The sequence below is a fragment of the Dermacentor andersoni genome, chromosome 2 (genome assembly GCF_023375885.2).
Source record: "Dermacentor andersoni chromosome 2, qqDerAnde1_hic_scaffold, whole genome shotgun sequence".
Taxonomy (NCBI): Eukaryota; Metazoa; Arthropoda; class Arachnida; order Ixodida; family Ixodidae; genus Dermacentor; species Dermacentor andersoni.
The window spans coordinates 31,421,011-31,436,836 of record NC_092815.1 but is presented as its reverse complement, the minus strand read 5'-3'; the positions used below and the strand labels follow the sequence as shown (position 1 = coordinate 31,436,836).

The 15,826-nt window shown below is 42.1% G+C and overlaps 1 protein-coding gene across 1 annotated transcript in view; it reads left to right on the top strand.

Moving 5' to 3' along the window:
- The window catches only part of LOC126542643 (uncharacterized), an 82,163-nt gene extending 66,830 nt beyond the window's left edge, over positions 1 to 15,333 (top strand). The window contains exon 2 of the mRNA XM_050189771.1: positions 15,230 to 15,333. Within this exon, the coding sequence (XP_050045728.1) occupies positions 15,230 to 15,333 (104 nt within the window). The remainder of the gene's footprint in view (positions 1 to 15,229) is intronic.
- The last annotated feature ends 493 nt before the right edge of the window (positions 15,334 to 15,826 follow it).

Here is a 15,826-nt window from a genome sequence, read left to right as displayed (position 1 = left end):
AGCACAAGATAATGCTATCTGCCGAAGGCGATTTTCGACAATTCCATAAAACGTGAAAATCATCACTTGGTTTATTGCTACCTGAGCGTCTTGACGAAATTTTGTACAAAAATTTAACAGCAGTCATCTGATTAACTGATTGTTCAAATTCATATAATGCACATATTAAGCGCAGAAATCTTGTCTTACCAAGCAGAGTACACGACACTAGAACGCGGCAATTTTAATTAGTATATTTGACGCTATAACCTGTAATGTTTATTTGTGATTCGATGTACCCTTTTGCTTTCAAGAAACCAGCTCCAAGCCACTTCCCCCTTTCCCTAAGCATATTATGCTAACGGAGGCTGTCCCACTCAGCAAAAAGGCAATTTATTCGCGTAAAACAGAATGTAGCTGCTTGTTCTGTATTGCAATGAAATACGCTGGCATATTTCGTCTTTCCTTAACAAGAGCGGCAGTTCTTAATTTAAGCGTTGGCTCGGGTCTAGCTCGGATTTCCCGATTCAAGTGCGTTCGTACATATGAAACGAAGAAATTCGGTCATTAAATAATCGCAAAGCCAAGTTGATTGAAATTTCCTCCATTTAAATGAGAAATCTAAATTCTACCGACTGTAGAACGCAGATGCGTGATTTGGGGGTTGAAATTTTTACAAAAGTAGACAAAAATTATGAAGTTTCAAAAAATAAGTTGAAGCACAATGTTCACACATAGGAATTTCTACACCGTGAGCATATATATCAGTTCTGCAAACTGCACCTGCTATAGCATTCTGAAAGGACCAGTTTGATTTATAAGTTGGCAAATTATGTTAAATTGTTACATCTTTTATGGGGGTACTCCCAAAATAGTGGTATGTATTAGAGCGGTGTGTAATGCATCGCGTTCACCCTCCTTATATTTTTCAGTAGGTATAGTTTACAGAATTGGGATTATGTTTTGGAGCGAAAGCATCAAATGGGCCATTGCGCGAGAAAGCTGGCGTTTTTAGCATCGAAATAGCACCTAAATTCTCATTGGCTGCTACGCCGGCACGTCATGAGCGCCGCCATAACGCACTAGGTGTTGCGTGAGGAGAGAGGGAAACGCCGCGACGTGCCTCTCTCTCTCTCTCTCCCCCGATGCACTGGGCCTAGCTGCTGCGCGTGCCCGCCGGCGTAGGTGGCCGCTGCTAAGCACTTGCTCAGTCCCTTGTCGCGTAGGGCAGGACATCGGTGGCATGCGGCACCACAGGCTGCTGCTGCTGTCCTGGGCAGCACGTCCCGCTATGGAGCCTGAAGCATCTACGTCTTCGGTGGCTGCAACTCCGGCAGTAGTGAAACGTAGCCGTCGGATCCTGTACACCACAGACGAAATAAGGAAGAAATGCAGAAAGAATGCAGAGAGAATGCAGAAAAAATGCAGAAAGAATGCAGAAAGAATGCAGAGAGAATGGAGAAAAACGAGCGAACTGCCAGGGGCACGTCTAAGCAACGGCGTCTCCCCTCACGCAACAACTGGCGCGCTGGTGTGGCAGCAGGTGTTGCGTTTCGCTCCCTCTGCTCCGTCGAGCCTTGCATGGGCGGGCCGAGTTCTTCACCCGGCGCCGCATTCGGCCATAGCAGAAGGTCTGCATGCGCACTGCCCCTGTGTTGGAATTCGATGTTTTTAACGTACTCGACCATGCAGTAGGATGCGAACGCAGCAAATGTAAAGAAAAAAAAAAACGCGCACCAATGTAATCGCAAAACTCGATGACATACCCCTCAGCAAAACTGGAAAATATTACTCACAGCGCAAAACTACAAGGACCGCTCAGTGGCGTTCAAGTGGACATTAATGCTTTTGCATTCACAACTCATGAGAAGTGCTTAAATTTCCTCGGATTTTTGTTGTTGTTGAGTCACAAATTTGTAAATGGATACATAAAATTTCTGAATTTTGCTATTTTCAAGACCTTTGCTTTAAAAATTTTATGAATTACCAACCTCATGTGATTGCTATCCAAAAATACGTTTAACGTGCTTTGTGAGGTGGCCATCTATGGCACCAGTGTTACTTAGAGAGCCTTTATAATTCATATTTATAAATCATCTTTCAAGTGTTCCTGAAAGAAATATGCTTATGCAGTGAAGATTCATGCAGCGCAGTGGGTCCCGTCAGGGTCCGTGAAGGGACCTTACAATGCTTATCCTGTGATGGGCAGTTATTTTCAAAAAAGCACCACCACCGATGTTCCTTTGAAACACGTCTACTTCTTTTCTTAACGCGACAGGCTTGCTGTCACTTCTGTTGTGGCCTGTGTCATGTTTTCTTTTTTTTTTTGATCTCTTCTACTTAATTTATTGGGGATTCTAGTGCACATGGTTCTACTGTTTATTTAAACCATATGTAAGTTACCCGTTAAGTCTCCTATTATACTAAGTGCATATAGGCCATGTAGCGTTGTTTTCTCTTCTCACATTTTTTTCCTGTTTGATTTGTGGGATATATTCAACCGATATGTATTTATTAGCATTCATTTGCAGCTTCTTCTGTATTTAGTTTTGTTTCCGGTTAAATCTTCCCGCCCCGCCTCCCCCTTTTTAGTATTTGGTTTTGATGTTCATTTTACGCTGTCTCTGTTAGATCTCTTCGTTAAGTAGACAATAGTCAAAGGAAAGATGTGTCGTTCCGAGCAGGCATCTTCAAAGGAAGAATGGGTGCGGTAGTTTGCACTGCCATATTTTAGGCCACTTCTGCCATGAGCCAGTTTTTAATGCAGCTCTAATCGGTTTCATGTTCGTGTGTGCATGCAGGGTCCATTCATAAGTGATGACAGTGCCCACAGCGCTGCATGCATTTTCACCACTACACCTGTCACAAATAACGTTTATTGCACAGAGATCCATCGTGGGGTTCACCTCAAAATACGAGCAGGGTGATGTTGACGAGGTTTATTCATTCATTCATTCATTCATTCATTCATTCATTCATTCATTCATTCATTCATTCATTCATTCATTCGTTCATTCATTCATTACATATCGCAGACCACAGAGCCTTGGCCCGAACATCTGAGCATCTTGAAATTTACAGACATAATACAAAAATCAGAAATAGGACCCGTTTCAAAATTAGTGCAATAACAAACATAATAAAATACAAAAGCACAATGATGGAACCTGGTTCAAGAGTAGTTTCATAACAAACATAATGCAATGAACAACGAAACATTTTTTCTAGATGAATGCAATAACAGCGTTACAATAACAGGTTTGTAATGGTGCAGCAGCGGTGCTTTCGTGTGGTAAAACCGTAAAAGAGACTACGAAGACGCCTGGTTTAATTCATTAAAATTTTAAACCATCCATGAAAAAAGAGAAAATTTATATGTCTATATTCTAGCAAATTATTATATATTAGAGAGTTAGCCTTATAGAGCCTTGAAGGGTTGGTCAGTAATGGTCAGCGATACGGTGGTGGGTATATGGCAAGTTCGTGGTTAAGAACCAGTAAAATAGAGTATTCTAAACCACTTCCTCGGAGTTTTAAGAAGAACAATGTCACTGGCTTTCACTACTTCAGTCGGACAGCTAGATGGTGACAATCTATTCTAAATAAGCCGGAATGTCTTCCTCTGTATTCATTCAAGGCACATATGGTTTAGTTCACTATGGGAGTCCTAAGCTCCACAAGCATATTCTAATTTCGGTCTGATTAACAAATAGCAGCCAAATCATTTAACACTACTGACAATGGCGGTTTTAGGATTTGGATTTAGGAAGTAGATTTTTTGGAAAGGCAGATGAGTAGATATTATTAACATGCATATTCTAGGATAAGTTAGTTTTGTTTTTCACATCCAAGTGTTTGCATTTATCAGCCTTTTGAGATATGAAGTAACAACTCCGTAATTAAAGGGCGCAGATGGGTCTTCTTGCGCATGATAGGGAGGGAGACAGCTATATTAACAAACATCCCCCATTGTTTGCAACGCTTCAATACGTTATTCAGGTTGTTATTTAGTTCAATTTGGTCTCCAAGGCAAAAATCTTTGAACAAAACGCAGTCATCTACAAACAGTTGAATTTTCACACCAAGAGTTCTTACATCTGCGATACCATTAAATACATGCCGTTACAATATCGGCTTCTAGGCATTCCCATGCACTTGCTTTGTATATATTCCGATCATCATGAAATCTTTCTAAATTTGTCGTATTGTAGCCATAAATACGATCGTGTTTGTGTATTTCGTAGTATACCGAATACGGAACCATAACACGAATTGTGCAGAGCGGGTGCGATTGAGGAAGGTGTGTATAGGCGAGTTCTAGACGGAGTTGAAATAGAAGTTTAGAGATGATCGATTTAAACAAGTGAGAAAAGTGTGACACCCACGCACACGCTCGTATATGTCAGTGACACACAGGAGGCACGAAGAAATACCGACCGGCTCTCGCAGATGCCACAAGACACCCGAAATATCAAAATTACGACTGCGATATTAAGGTAACCTAATACGTTGCACGCAAAGTAATTGCGCAATGTTACTTTTCTTTTCTCTGTTTCGTCTTCTACATTTTTTTTCTTCTTTTTTCCCTTTAACTTTCTCTGAACTCAGCTTCATTACATATTGAAGCGGCAAGGAAATGAAATCCCAGTGCAAGCCATCGTTAGTCAGTCAGCTTTCCTAACTCAAGACGAATTTGAGCTATCTCACAGGTATTTGCACAACGATATGACTTGAAGGTTTTTCGGAGTTTTAATCTCGAGCAGCAAAGCTATAGTCACACGCATATTACAGGCTGCGCTCACATCCTCAGTCGTTTATGCCGGAATACGAGAGCTCTAACAGAAGTAAAACTTCACACTGAAATGAAACTACCAAAGATATAGCGCGGACACTTGTTTGACTTCACTGGCGAGGTTCCTCAGTCATAGTTCGCCTATGTAGAACCGTCTCATAAAATTCATCTTTATTTGTATTGCGTATCCCAACTTCAGAGTTGTCGCAATATATAAGGGAAAATTTGTTTTCACTAACCTTGTTCCGAAATAGATCTACTGCATTTAAATACCTGTCTTAGTGATCATAATTCACCGGTCGGTGGCGCGCGAAGCAAGGAACCTAAATACATACTATCAGTATTGTAATAGGTAAATAATTAGTATAATAGTATATAATAATAGTATAATAATTGTAATAATAATGTAATTGTGTTCAGCGGCGCAACGCCAAAACCACTAAGCAACCACGGCGGGTCAATCTGAAATACCGCCATATGACCTTGATTTTTATAAATGCGTCTATAAGGAGAAATTTATGAAAGCCATAAATTAATATTTACTCCAGCTAGCGTAGTTAAGACATCAAAGAATAATGTGAATTTAGAAGCAGAAAGTTAGTATACGGAAGCTAGACGCCAGCGCTCTGTGCTGTGCATGAACTTTTCTTCGGTATTCTTCCCCCGACAAGCATGCCTTCGTACTCGGGACTCACACAGCTAACAGCTACAGGCAACGAAGCTGTACTCGCGTCATCAGTTACTTCTGCTACTGCTGCTGTCTCGATAACTCAATCAAGTATCACGTCATTTAGATTCTAACATTGCTTTGTGTCTGTTTGTTTGTTTGAATGTTTGTTTAGAGGTCTACAGAATCCTAAGTATTGCATGTACACTGTTCTAACAGCCCATGCCAGGCACCGCAACGCCAACACGTGGCTTTGTCACTGATTTGGCAGCGAGGGAATTCTCTTGAAAACATTTGTGACAAATAGTGCGAATAACTTTGGGCTTTCGCAATTTCAATGTTTCGCAAAGAACTCCGACCAACGATACGGGCATTCCTGTTGGGCAATTCATCTCTCCACGAGTTTGCTTTTATGCTTACGTTACTCTTCAGCTCTCCGTTTTCTTTTTGACATTCTTGACCTCAAGAGCAGCCACGGAGTCCACACGTGTTTTTGCACATTCTTAGAATGATTATCGGCGGCGGCTACATTGTGGTAATCTCTTTTCCGTAGACGTATAGACGTATCGTAGACGTATCGCAACTGATGTACACCCTATGATTGAAGTGCGGTTGTTTGCCGATGACTGCCTCTTGTTTTGTCGCGTTAAAAGTGTTTCTGACCAAGAACGACTAAATGATGCTTTATGTCGAATTTACAACTGGTGTGAAAAATGGCATATGCAAATCAATTTTGATAAATCTGTTTGCATGACAGTTACGAATAAGAAAACTCCGTTGATGTTTTCGTACGCTGTAAATAATAATGTCATTAAGCGTTCCACAAAGCTGAAATATCTTGGCGTAACTATCACTAGTAACCTCAACTGGAATGAACACGTCGAAAACATATGTGGATCAGCCCAGCGCAAGCTTGGTTTGTTACGGCGTAAATTAAGAGATGCTGCACCAGATATCAAACTTAAGGCATACACTACCATTGTTAGACCAAACTTATGTATAATTTGGGACCCTCACCAACAATACATAACAGATAAATTAGACCGCATTCAGCGAATGGCGGTTAGGTTTATTTTTTCTGATTATGACAAAACGCACTCAGTAACCTCCATGCTCGCCAGGGCTGGTCTCACTACGTTGGCTGTGCGCAGGAAAATCGCGCGCCTTAAGTTTTTATATCAACTCTATCACAATAAACTGAACCTGAATTCTAGTTTGTATTTGAAGCCTCCTGGAAGGGTTTCACCACGAACTAACCACAATCACGCTATAATGCCTTATGCGCCAAGAGTTGATGTTTTTAAGCACTCTTTCATTGTTGAGACAATTGTTGAGTGGAACAACCTGAATTTTTGTGTGTTCCCGAGCAATAACAGGATTGATTGTTTTGAAGAAAATTTGACTGCGTTCTTTGCGTGAACTTTGTTCTCTGTATTCCCACCCTGTAACAGCCCGACAGGGCTCACAGTATTGGAAATAAAAATAGCTGCTGACCTAACTCTAGCATGCCCCGTTATAACTGCCCTGGAACGCAGACATCTCGCTTCGGGTTTGTGGCTGCACATTGACGTTTCTTCTTTTGCCACTTTTTGGCCGTCCAGCGGGAAGTCTACATTCTGCGATGGCTGCTTATCTTTTGATGAGCTCCCTCACTCCCTCTACTTATCCTGAATTTCACTGGTTGATGGAAGCAAAAACATTTTTAGCGTGAAACGAAGAATTTGTATTCCACTGAATGACCGCCGTGATTTGACATATTCCACTGGTCGTTTTGCATCAGTGCCCATCGGGTCACAAATACAACTGGAAATTTGAGGAAAAAATTGGTCTCTTGCACCTTCGTAAAAGACGATTGTGCATGTTCCGAACGGTCTTTAAAAGCAGTAATCGGCAGACAACAGTTTGTTTCTTTATGCGTAATGGCTGATCTTTTTTTTTTCAGATCTGAGGCTTCATTAGCATTTCAAACATTACGGACGACAGATACAGCGACAGTGCAATTATTCATTCCTTATAATTGCAAAAGAACATACACTCAGCAAGAATCGAACTTAATTTCTAGAACCATCAACGCCTGGAAAATTTCGCTACTTTCTGGCTTGGCGCCCTTTGTTTTTCATTAGCAGACTAATATTTGAGAAATACGAACACTCGCTGTAAGATTCGGATGACAGCTCTTTGCTTACCGATGCGTTCATGGTAGTAAATGTTTTTTCTCATTTTACGCCACTCCACACAAAAAAAGGTGCAATTAAACATATTGTCCTTGCCATTCCTAGAATTTCATTCATTTCAGCAGTTTTGTTTTCTGAAATGCTTGTCATCGTTGCACTGTTATTTACTATAATGATGATGACGTTCGCACTGTTGCTTCTGCCATTTGCAATTTTCAGATTCGGCATTCAGTCTGGTTTCGTTAGTGCGCATGTTATCGAGAATGCTTTAAGTCATTAATAAGAAATATCAGCATTCAGTTAGTGCGAATCTTTGTTATCATTAGTGATGTTCTTGAATTCCTTTATTTACACAGCCTTCGTGGCGACAACAATTATTGACATTCTTTCATTGGGACAGCAACTACATGGATACCTTGGGCGCATTTCTGCCGTCGCTGTAGCCATTACCATGATGTTCCGTATAAAGTCCAAGGGCGATAATATCGTCGCCGCCCGACGTATGATGAATGTGCGAGCGAAAGCGTGCAAGAGCGAGCCGAAGATGGCAGCTCAATCTAGCGCGCTTAAGGGAGGAAAGCTGGGAGGAAGCGCGGGGGTCTTCCGTCGCGCGCAAGATACCTGGGGGAGAAGGGGGGGGGGGGGGGGCGTTATACTCAGGCAGCTGCTGCGTATGGTGCGGCTGCGCGGGCCCTCTTGGAAGCGATTTGCTATGAGTACATAGTCTAGGTACGCTGGGGGCTCATAGCTTTACGTGCACAGTGTTCTCGCCGCTTAGTTCGTGTTGAAGCGAGAGGCAACACGAAGGTCAATTCGCTCGCTGCAGCTGCCGCTCTTCGCACCAGCGTTTTGACAGCGAGTGCCCGCGTCATCGAATGAGATGTGCTTTTGTTTGCCTGTGCGTGCTTGACATTATGCTTGTTAATTTGTTAATTTAGTTATTAAGCGAATGTCTACGATCTTATCGGCCGATATAGCTACCTTTACTTACGTCTTCGACATGTCTGTTAATTTGCTATCGTAATCAATGCTTCGCCTTTCGGGCGAAACTGCGACTTTTCTTTTTTTTTTTCAATTTATACGAATACTCGTGGCTTCCGAGAGCTATAAAACTAAGAAAAAAGAAATCTCCTACGAGCCAAGCATCCCCCCTCCCCCACCTGTATCTAAATACCACCACGCAGTGCCGCGTATTAAATGAGAAGACGCCCAAATGAAGACATACAAACCCAGACACGGGCGTGCGTGCATGGACTAAAAGGCAGAATGGGGCGCGCGGTCTCTTATCCAGTGCGCGCAACAAGTCTACATCAACTTGAAGGTTTTATATAACAAACAGGATATTGCTTGCGAAAACTCACAAGTGGTTAGTTCAGGGCTAAAGGAGAAGATGTGCTGCTTAGCAATGGTCAGAGCAAGCCTTTAGGAAATGCGGTGTTCCACCGACCACTTCTCACTGTGTCACAGTAAAAGGACCGCTTAACCTTATCGTGAAGCACGGCGCGCGAAGCATACCGTTCTCCTGGCCATAAATAGTGGTATGCGTTGTGTTGTCTCAGTGTACTGGAACGTATGCTCGTAGAGATCAAACGTAGAGGTCACGGAGTACTACCTGCGTTAGAGGAAAAGGTAGAGTCGCTCGTGCGCACGCGTAGCTCTGGGTGCGATGCTTTAAGGTGTTTCAGACAAACATAAATTTCGTTAAATTTTGAAGTGGAGAAACTCACACGCACACGTACGATGCTCGAAAAGGGAAGGATGGAGGTCATCGACTTATTCTTCGTTGCTCTTTGTTCCCCGTAATAAACAAGAATCGTAATGCCGCCGCGGGAAGAGAAGGATAAATATAGCAAGAAAGAAAAAAATATATATGTTCTTGAGTATTACGCGCCAGAATCGCGATCTGATTATGAGGCGCGCCATAGCGGGGGACTTCGGTTAATCTTTAATAACGTGCCCTCAACGCCCGGCATTTTTGCACTTCTCGCCCATTGAAATGCGGCCGCCGCGATACGGGATTTGATGCTGCGGCCTCGTGCTTAGCAGCGCAACATCACAGCCACCAAGTCGCGGCGGCGGGCTAGTGCGAAAGAATATTACATTGATACAAGGCAGAACCCATCTTTAAACAACGCGCGCAGGTTCGCGCGCCCTCCAAGAGGACAACGTCGTAATGGTGAAAAAGACGAAGACATAATGTCACGTGCATTCGCCGCACGCACTCGCATCGTAGGTGATCATTGTCCGGGAATACAAGAAGAAGAAGAGGTGAAGCGACGCTCGAGAGAAAGAGAGAAGAAGGCATTCCTATCTCCTGTTCGGAATGCGGCAGTCATCATTTTTTTTTTTTACTCCCCGGGCTCAAATGAGCCCACAATAAATAGTTGTTTCGGAACTCCTTGCACTGTTCGTTGCAATGTATGGTTGTGAATGCAAATTTCGAAGCTGAAATCAATACTGCTACGTGCCTTTCGGGCTTTGCACATGTACCGGTGACTTCCGAGTGACGAGTGTTATCGCGTGTAAACGCTTGATGAAACTTGTTAGTGTTAGTGTACATTCTATAAATTTTATTTCTGTCCTGCCACCTATGTAATTTTTTTCTTATAATTACCCACCGAGGGTCCCGGTTACAGTCATCGACTTTGGGACCCTCGTCTGTAAAACGAAAATGTAACCGTTTCTTTGTTTGTAATGAATAAACTTGATTTGATTTGAAAAAAAAAAAAAAAAAACCTACCGTGATTAACACATCAAACTATTATATTACTTCCATCTACAAAAAGGCGAAATTTATAATTTACGCAGATGACACAAGTGTTTTCATCTCGTCCGGTTCTTGCACCAATTTAATTACTACGACAAATGTCTTCTTGTGCAGCCTATCCTATTGGTCCACAGAGAACTGTTTAAAAGTGAATACGGCGGAAACAAAGGCCGTAATTTTTCATACCAAAGGCATGAGTCTTCCTCCCGATCTAACATTAGCGTATAGATCCACAAATATAGAATTTGCTCTTTTTTCAAAGGTGTTAGGGGTACATTTCACAAGTACTATGCAATGGAACGACCATGTAAGCTTTGTGCTTCAAAAACTTAGTCGCATAACAGGTGTTTTAAATCGCTACAGATATACTTTACCCGTCTCTGTAAAATTATTAATTTATAATGCCTTATTTGTGTCTCACATACATTATGGGCATCTTGTATGGGGCACCACAGCTGAATGTAACTTCAGTAAATTATTTCTTATGCAGAAGAAAATAATACGTGCCATCTCTAATGTACCATTTGCCGCCCATACTGAAGACCTGTTCGAGAAATACAACATTGCTATAGCCCATAACATCTATAACTGCAGACTATTACGTGAGTATTACTTTAGTACCAAACGTAACAATACTTTACTTGTAGAACTTGAAAATCTATCCGTCAATTCATACTGTTATTCAACTCGTACACCTGAAGTATGGAAGGTTCCGCGCTGTAGAACTAACTACGGTTGTCAAATATTGTGTAACAACCTTCCAAGATTACTGAATTCATATGATAGAGCAGGCTACAATTTACAGGATTTATCGCTGTCAGAATGTAAAACTCTATTGCTTTCCCCTCTTTAGAGCGCGTTTGTGAATTATTAATAATGTATGTTATGTTCTTCTTTTCTTTTTGTCTATGTTACCAAGTGTATATCATTTAATTATTTCAATGCCGCAGTGTGTTTTGCATGGTTATTGCGGAAATATTTCACTGTTTTTTCATATATTGCATAACTGCAATGCTTTATGCCCACTGTATAAATGGAATTTATATGGCGCTGGATGTGTTACCCCATGCAGCCATATTGTACCTAAGGGGTTGAGGTTACCTCAAGCCGCGTCTGTGCGCTTTTTTCCCTCATCCACCTCCATTTACCACTGATCTGTACATGTGTGTGTGTGTAAATGGAAATCAATAAATCAAATCGAGTCAAACTGGGCGAGTTGCTGACTGAACATGTTCCTATAGGGGTGGGCAGCGCAACCGGGACGAAACCCAAAAGGAAGTACACGATACGAGCGCAGTGAGAAGTATAAATATAGCAAGAAAGAAAAACTATATATATATATATAAATCTCCAGGAACATGTTCCTACCGCGATACCACTTCGTACCTGCGAAGGGCCTATCAAGACGTATAACAAAATGTTAACAAAAATGCATAGTCTAACTTGTGCTTTGTCGGAAAATACGTGATGGTATGTCTAGCACTTTTAATAACAGAAAAGGAAGCAAGAAAACAAATATAATTATCCTATAGCCGCGAAAGATTATCTTTTAAGAGTAATTTTATATTCCCTAAATGTGTCGCAGTTGAAGAATAATTAATATTCTGTATTGCATATAAGCTACACTCTAAAAAAAAGTTTACACCATTTGGGGCTTATCTTGTTTCGAAACAATAATGGTCATCTGCCTTGCTTGGGTTTCCTCTCTTGAAAACTCCGCGCTCGCTACTTTCCTCTCGAGAATGCTGTGTCAAGCCGATAACGCGCAAGCCGTTCGTGACTAGGAAGTACCGGGCTCGCAGCGTTAAAGAAAGGAAATACGGGCAAGAGAGATGATTATTGTTTGGGCACCAAAATACAACCCAAAGGGCGTAAACATTTTTAGACTGTACTTTTTATTGCCAATTAAGTTTTGCGAAAACTATGAATTTTAACTTAAAAATATTTCTACTCATCTTCACTTACAAGTAAATGACATACATTTCACAAACTATCATAGGATATGTACTAAGCTCACTCGAGAAGGCCTATTTACCATTACATATTCTTTCATAAAGTCAGGTTCCATATTTAGCATACTGCACAAAACAAGGTGCTGGATTTGCTTTAATGTGTACTTTCATAAAGATATATTTTCCTGGTGGGTTCTGTTTTTCTTTCTTAATTAGAGCAATTCACCACAACTACATTGCAATGTAGTGCCTATACAGTGGAATAGCATACGCCTAATCTCTCAAAACATTGCCTTAATTCATAATAAGAATTTGAGCGTAATGCTTCTTCTTCTAAATATATGTTGTGTAATAATAATAATAATAATAATAATAATAAAATTCTTTATTACATGCAATCTAGCCGCAGTTCCAAATCCAGCCTGCATAAGCAACATTGCTTGTGTGCGAAGCTAGGCAGTCAGCGGGTAGTACTGATATGTGTATACAACGGAAATTAAAAAGAAACAAAAAAGGCATTGACATTAAAGATAACTTCACAATCAGGTTCGCACAGAACAGGTTCGGATATGTATCTGGGTATAGCTTGTTTATTGACAGTTACACTCCTGCTACATAGTAATAGCTACAGCAATATTAGGGCCATCCTCCATTGCATCGAATAGAGCAAGATTCATTCATTTAAATGCAGCATACTTGAATTCCGCATCATTACTGTACAAAATAAAGCACTTAGGAGCTTCAATACCTCGCGTTGTATGTCCGAAGATAAACATCCTTGCTAACACTTTGTTCTTTTGGCGCATTGAAAACACACACATGTAGAGGCCTAGACAGTGCATTGAAAGAAAGCATATTGTAAACAACCCAATTTATGCAGTTTTGCTGAGCTGCAGCCTGCAGAACGATTTGACAACACACTTTTTACAGTAGTGGCTGCCTTAAAGAACATTGTCCTTCAGCTATATTAGAATTTTAGTTGGCAAATATACTTGTTACCACTCTGGCAACTTCAATATCCCATGTTTTATGTGCCGCATATGTATGATTGTCGTTTGTGCCCATTACATATAAACTATATAAGAAAAAAATTCAGTTCGCCATTAAGATTCCGTGCTTGCTATTGCTCTCTCAACACTCACTGAGAGAAAGTGCTTCTCACCATGCTGACAGGTATATGCAATTTACCATAGCCAGTGCAGTATACTAGCACAGGCATATATATCATGGTTTACCATCAGCATCAATATTCAAGTTGAATTAAACTCCATATCACTTTAAACTCAAATCTTTACAATAATAGAAACAGCATTATATATACTAGACACAAATTTAGCAGAGTACAAAGTTAATGATTAGTAATGCATCATCAAATAATATGCTGAAATATTAGAATAAATGCTATAACAGAAAATTTCATGTACATGCATGTTTATATAAGTAAAAGATGGGACTGCGTGCAGTGGTACCATTTGGCAAATCAAACAGCCGTGTAACCCGCCGTGGTTGCTTAGTGGCTATAATGTTGGGCTGCTAAACACGAGGTCGCAGGATCGAATCCCGGCCACGGCAGCCGCATTTCGATGGGGGCGAAAGGCGAAAACACCCATTCACTTAGAGTTAGGTGGACGTTAAAGAACCCGAAGTGGTCTAAATTTCTGGAGTCCCCCACTGCGGCGTGCCTCATAATCAGAAAGTGGTTTTGGCACATAAACCCCATAATTAAAATTTTTTGTAACCGACTATAAATCATGAACAGCAGGTTGCCACTATCCCTCAAGAGGAAAGTGTATAACAGCTGTGTCTTACCAGTACTCACCTACGGGGCAGAAACCTGGAGGCTTACGAAAAGGGTTCTGCTGAAATTGAGGACGACGCAACGAGCTATGGAAAGAAGAATGATAGGTGTAACGTTAAGGGATAAGAAAAGAGCAGATTGGGGGAGGGAACAAACGCGGGTAAATGACATCTTAGTTGAAATCAAGAAAAACAAATGGGCATGGGCCGGACATGTAATGAGGAGGGAAGATAACCGATGGTCATTAAGGGTTACGGACTGGATTCCAAGGGAAGGGAAGCGTAGTAGGGGGCGGCAGAAAGTTAGGTGGGCGGATGACATTAAGACGTTTGCAGGGACAACATGGCCACAATTAGTACATGACCGGGGTAGTTGGAGAGGTATGGGAGAGGCCTTTGCCCTGCAGTGGGTGCAACTAGGCTGATGATGATGTACACATTAAGCACCCACCATCATCACTGTACGTGTTACTACCATAGACACGCCTGTTATGTTCTCGCTGCCACATATATTCGCTCGTTTTCCTTCCAGTATGTGTCCCACGATACACCGAATACACCCACCATTTACATGTCACCCAGTACGTACACCCACCATTCACGCAGCACATCCATCATTCACTAACCAATCCCACAGGTCACCCAGTATGTAGCCCACCATCCACCCAGTTTACCCACCATTCACCCGGCACGCCCATCATTGAGACATATCACCCAGTATGTATCCCACCAATACATCCCACCATCTACCACTGCATCTACCATTACCCAATATACACACGATGAATTTCATCATACCCACCATGTTTTCCACCATGCCCAGTACATTTTACAGCTCCCTAACCTCAGCTCCCCGCATTTTTCAGCTCCCTAACAAAAGCGTGGTTGCTTTCTTGGAAAAAATGAAACATTCCTTTTTCTTCTGTCGAGCAGATTCAGAAATGCCATAAGAAGCTTTCTTTTTTTTGTCAGAGTCAAGCAATAACCCACTAAAGACCGCCGCTGAATTTTTAACAGAAGACGCAGCTATCGAAAAAACAATCGGTGTTCGAAGAAGACAGTGCAGACGCCCTGCTCTGGTTCACAGTACGTCTCCCGCAGAGTTTGATGCCATGAGCGTGAGCAACCTTCAAAACACAATCAAGGCTGTAGTGCAAGAGGAACTCTGTAAAACACGTGGCCCTGAGCCCACGTTTGGGGCCTAACATGGGCGCCAAATGTGGGCTCAGGGCCGTGGATTCAAAGCCAATGGCCAGCTGAGGCCCTTAGAGACGACACAGGGTGCATTCAAGAGACAACCTTTACTGCCCGAAGCGCCAGGTCAACTGGGCAGATTCCTGGTCGCCGCTCCTCGCGCTCCCGCCCCAGGCTGGCTGCGCGTGGCACGGGCAGATGAGCCAGGCTCGGATGGTGATGAAGGCGGCACAGCGGCACAGCCATGCAGCCGGCGACCCCGCAGTATATGTACGTAGAACCTCTGCCTGCAGGCCTTCCTGTGGACACCAAGCATAGCTTTCTATCTCAGATAAAAGGGAGGATAAACTGCGATGCCGCGATACGAAGACTTGCAGGAAAATGGTAATAGCGCAAAGCAATATCCCATTCCCTGTATTCGAACGCAACGTACTTTGAAAATTTCCAGTGAGGGTCTTATTTTGACGTGCCTTGAGGCTACTGTTTTGTGGATGGTGAGGTGCC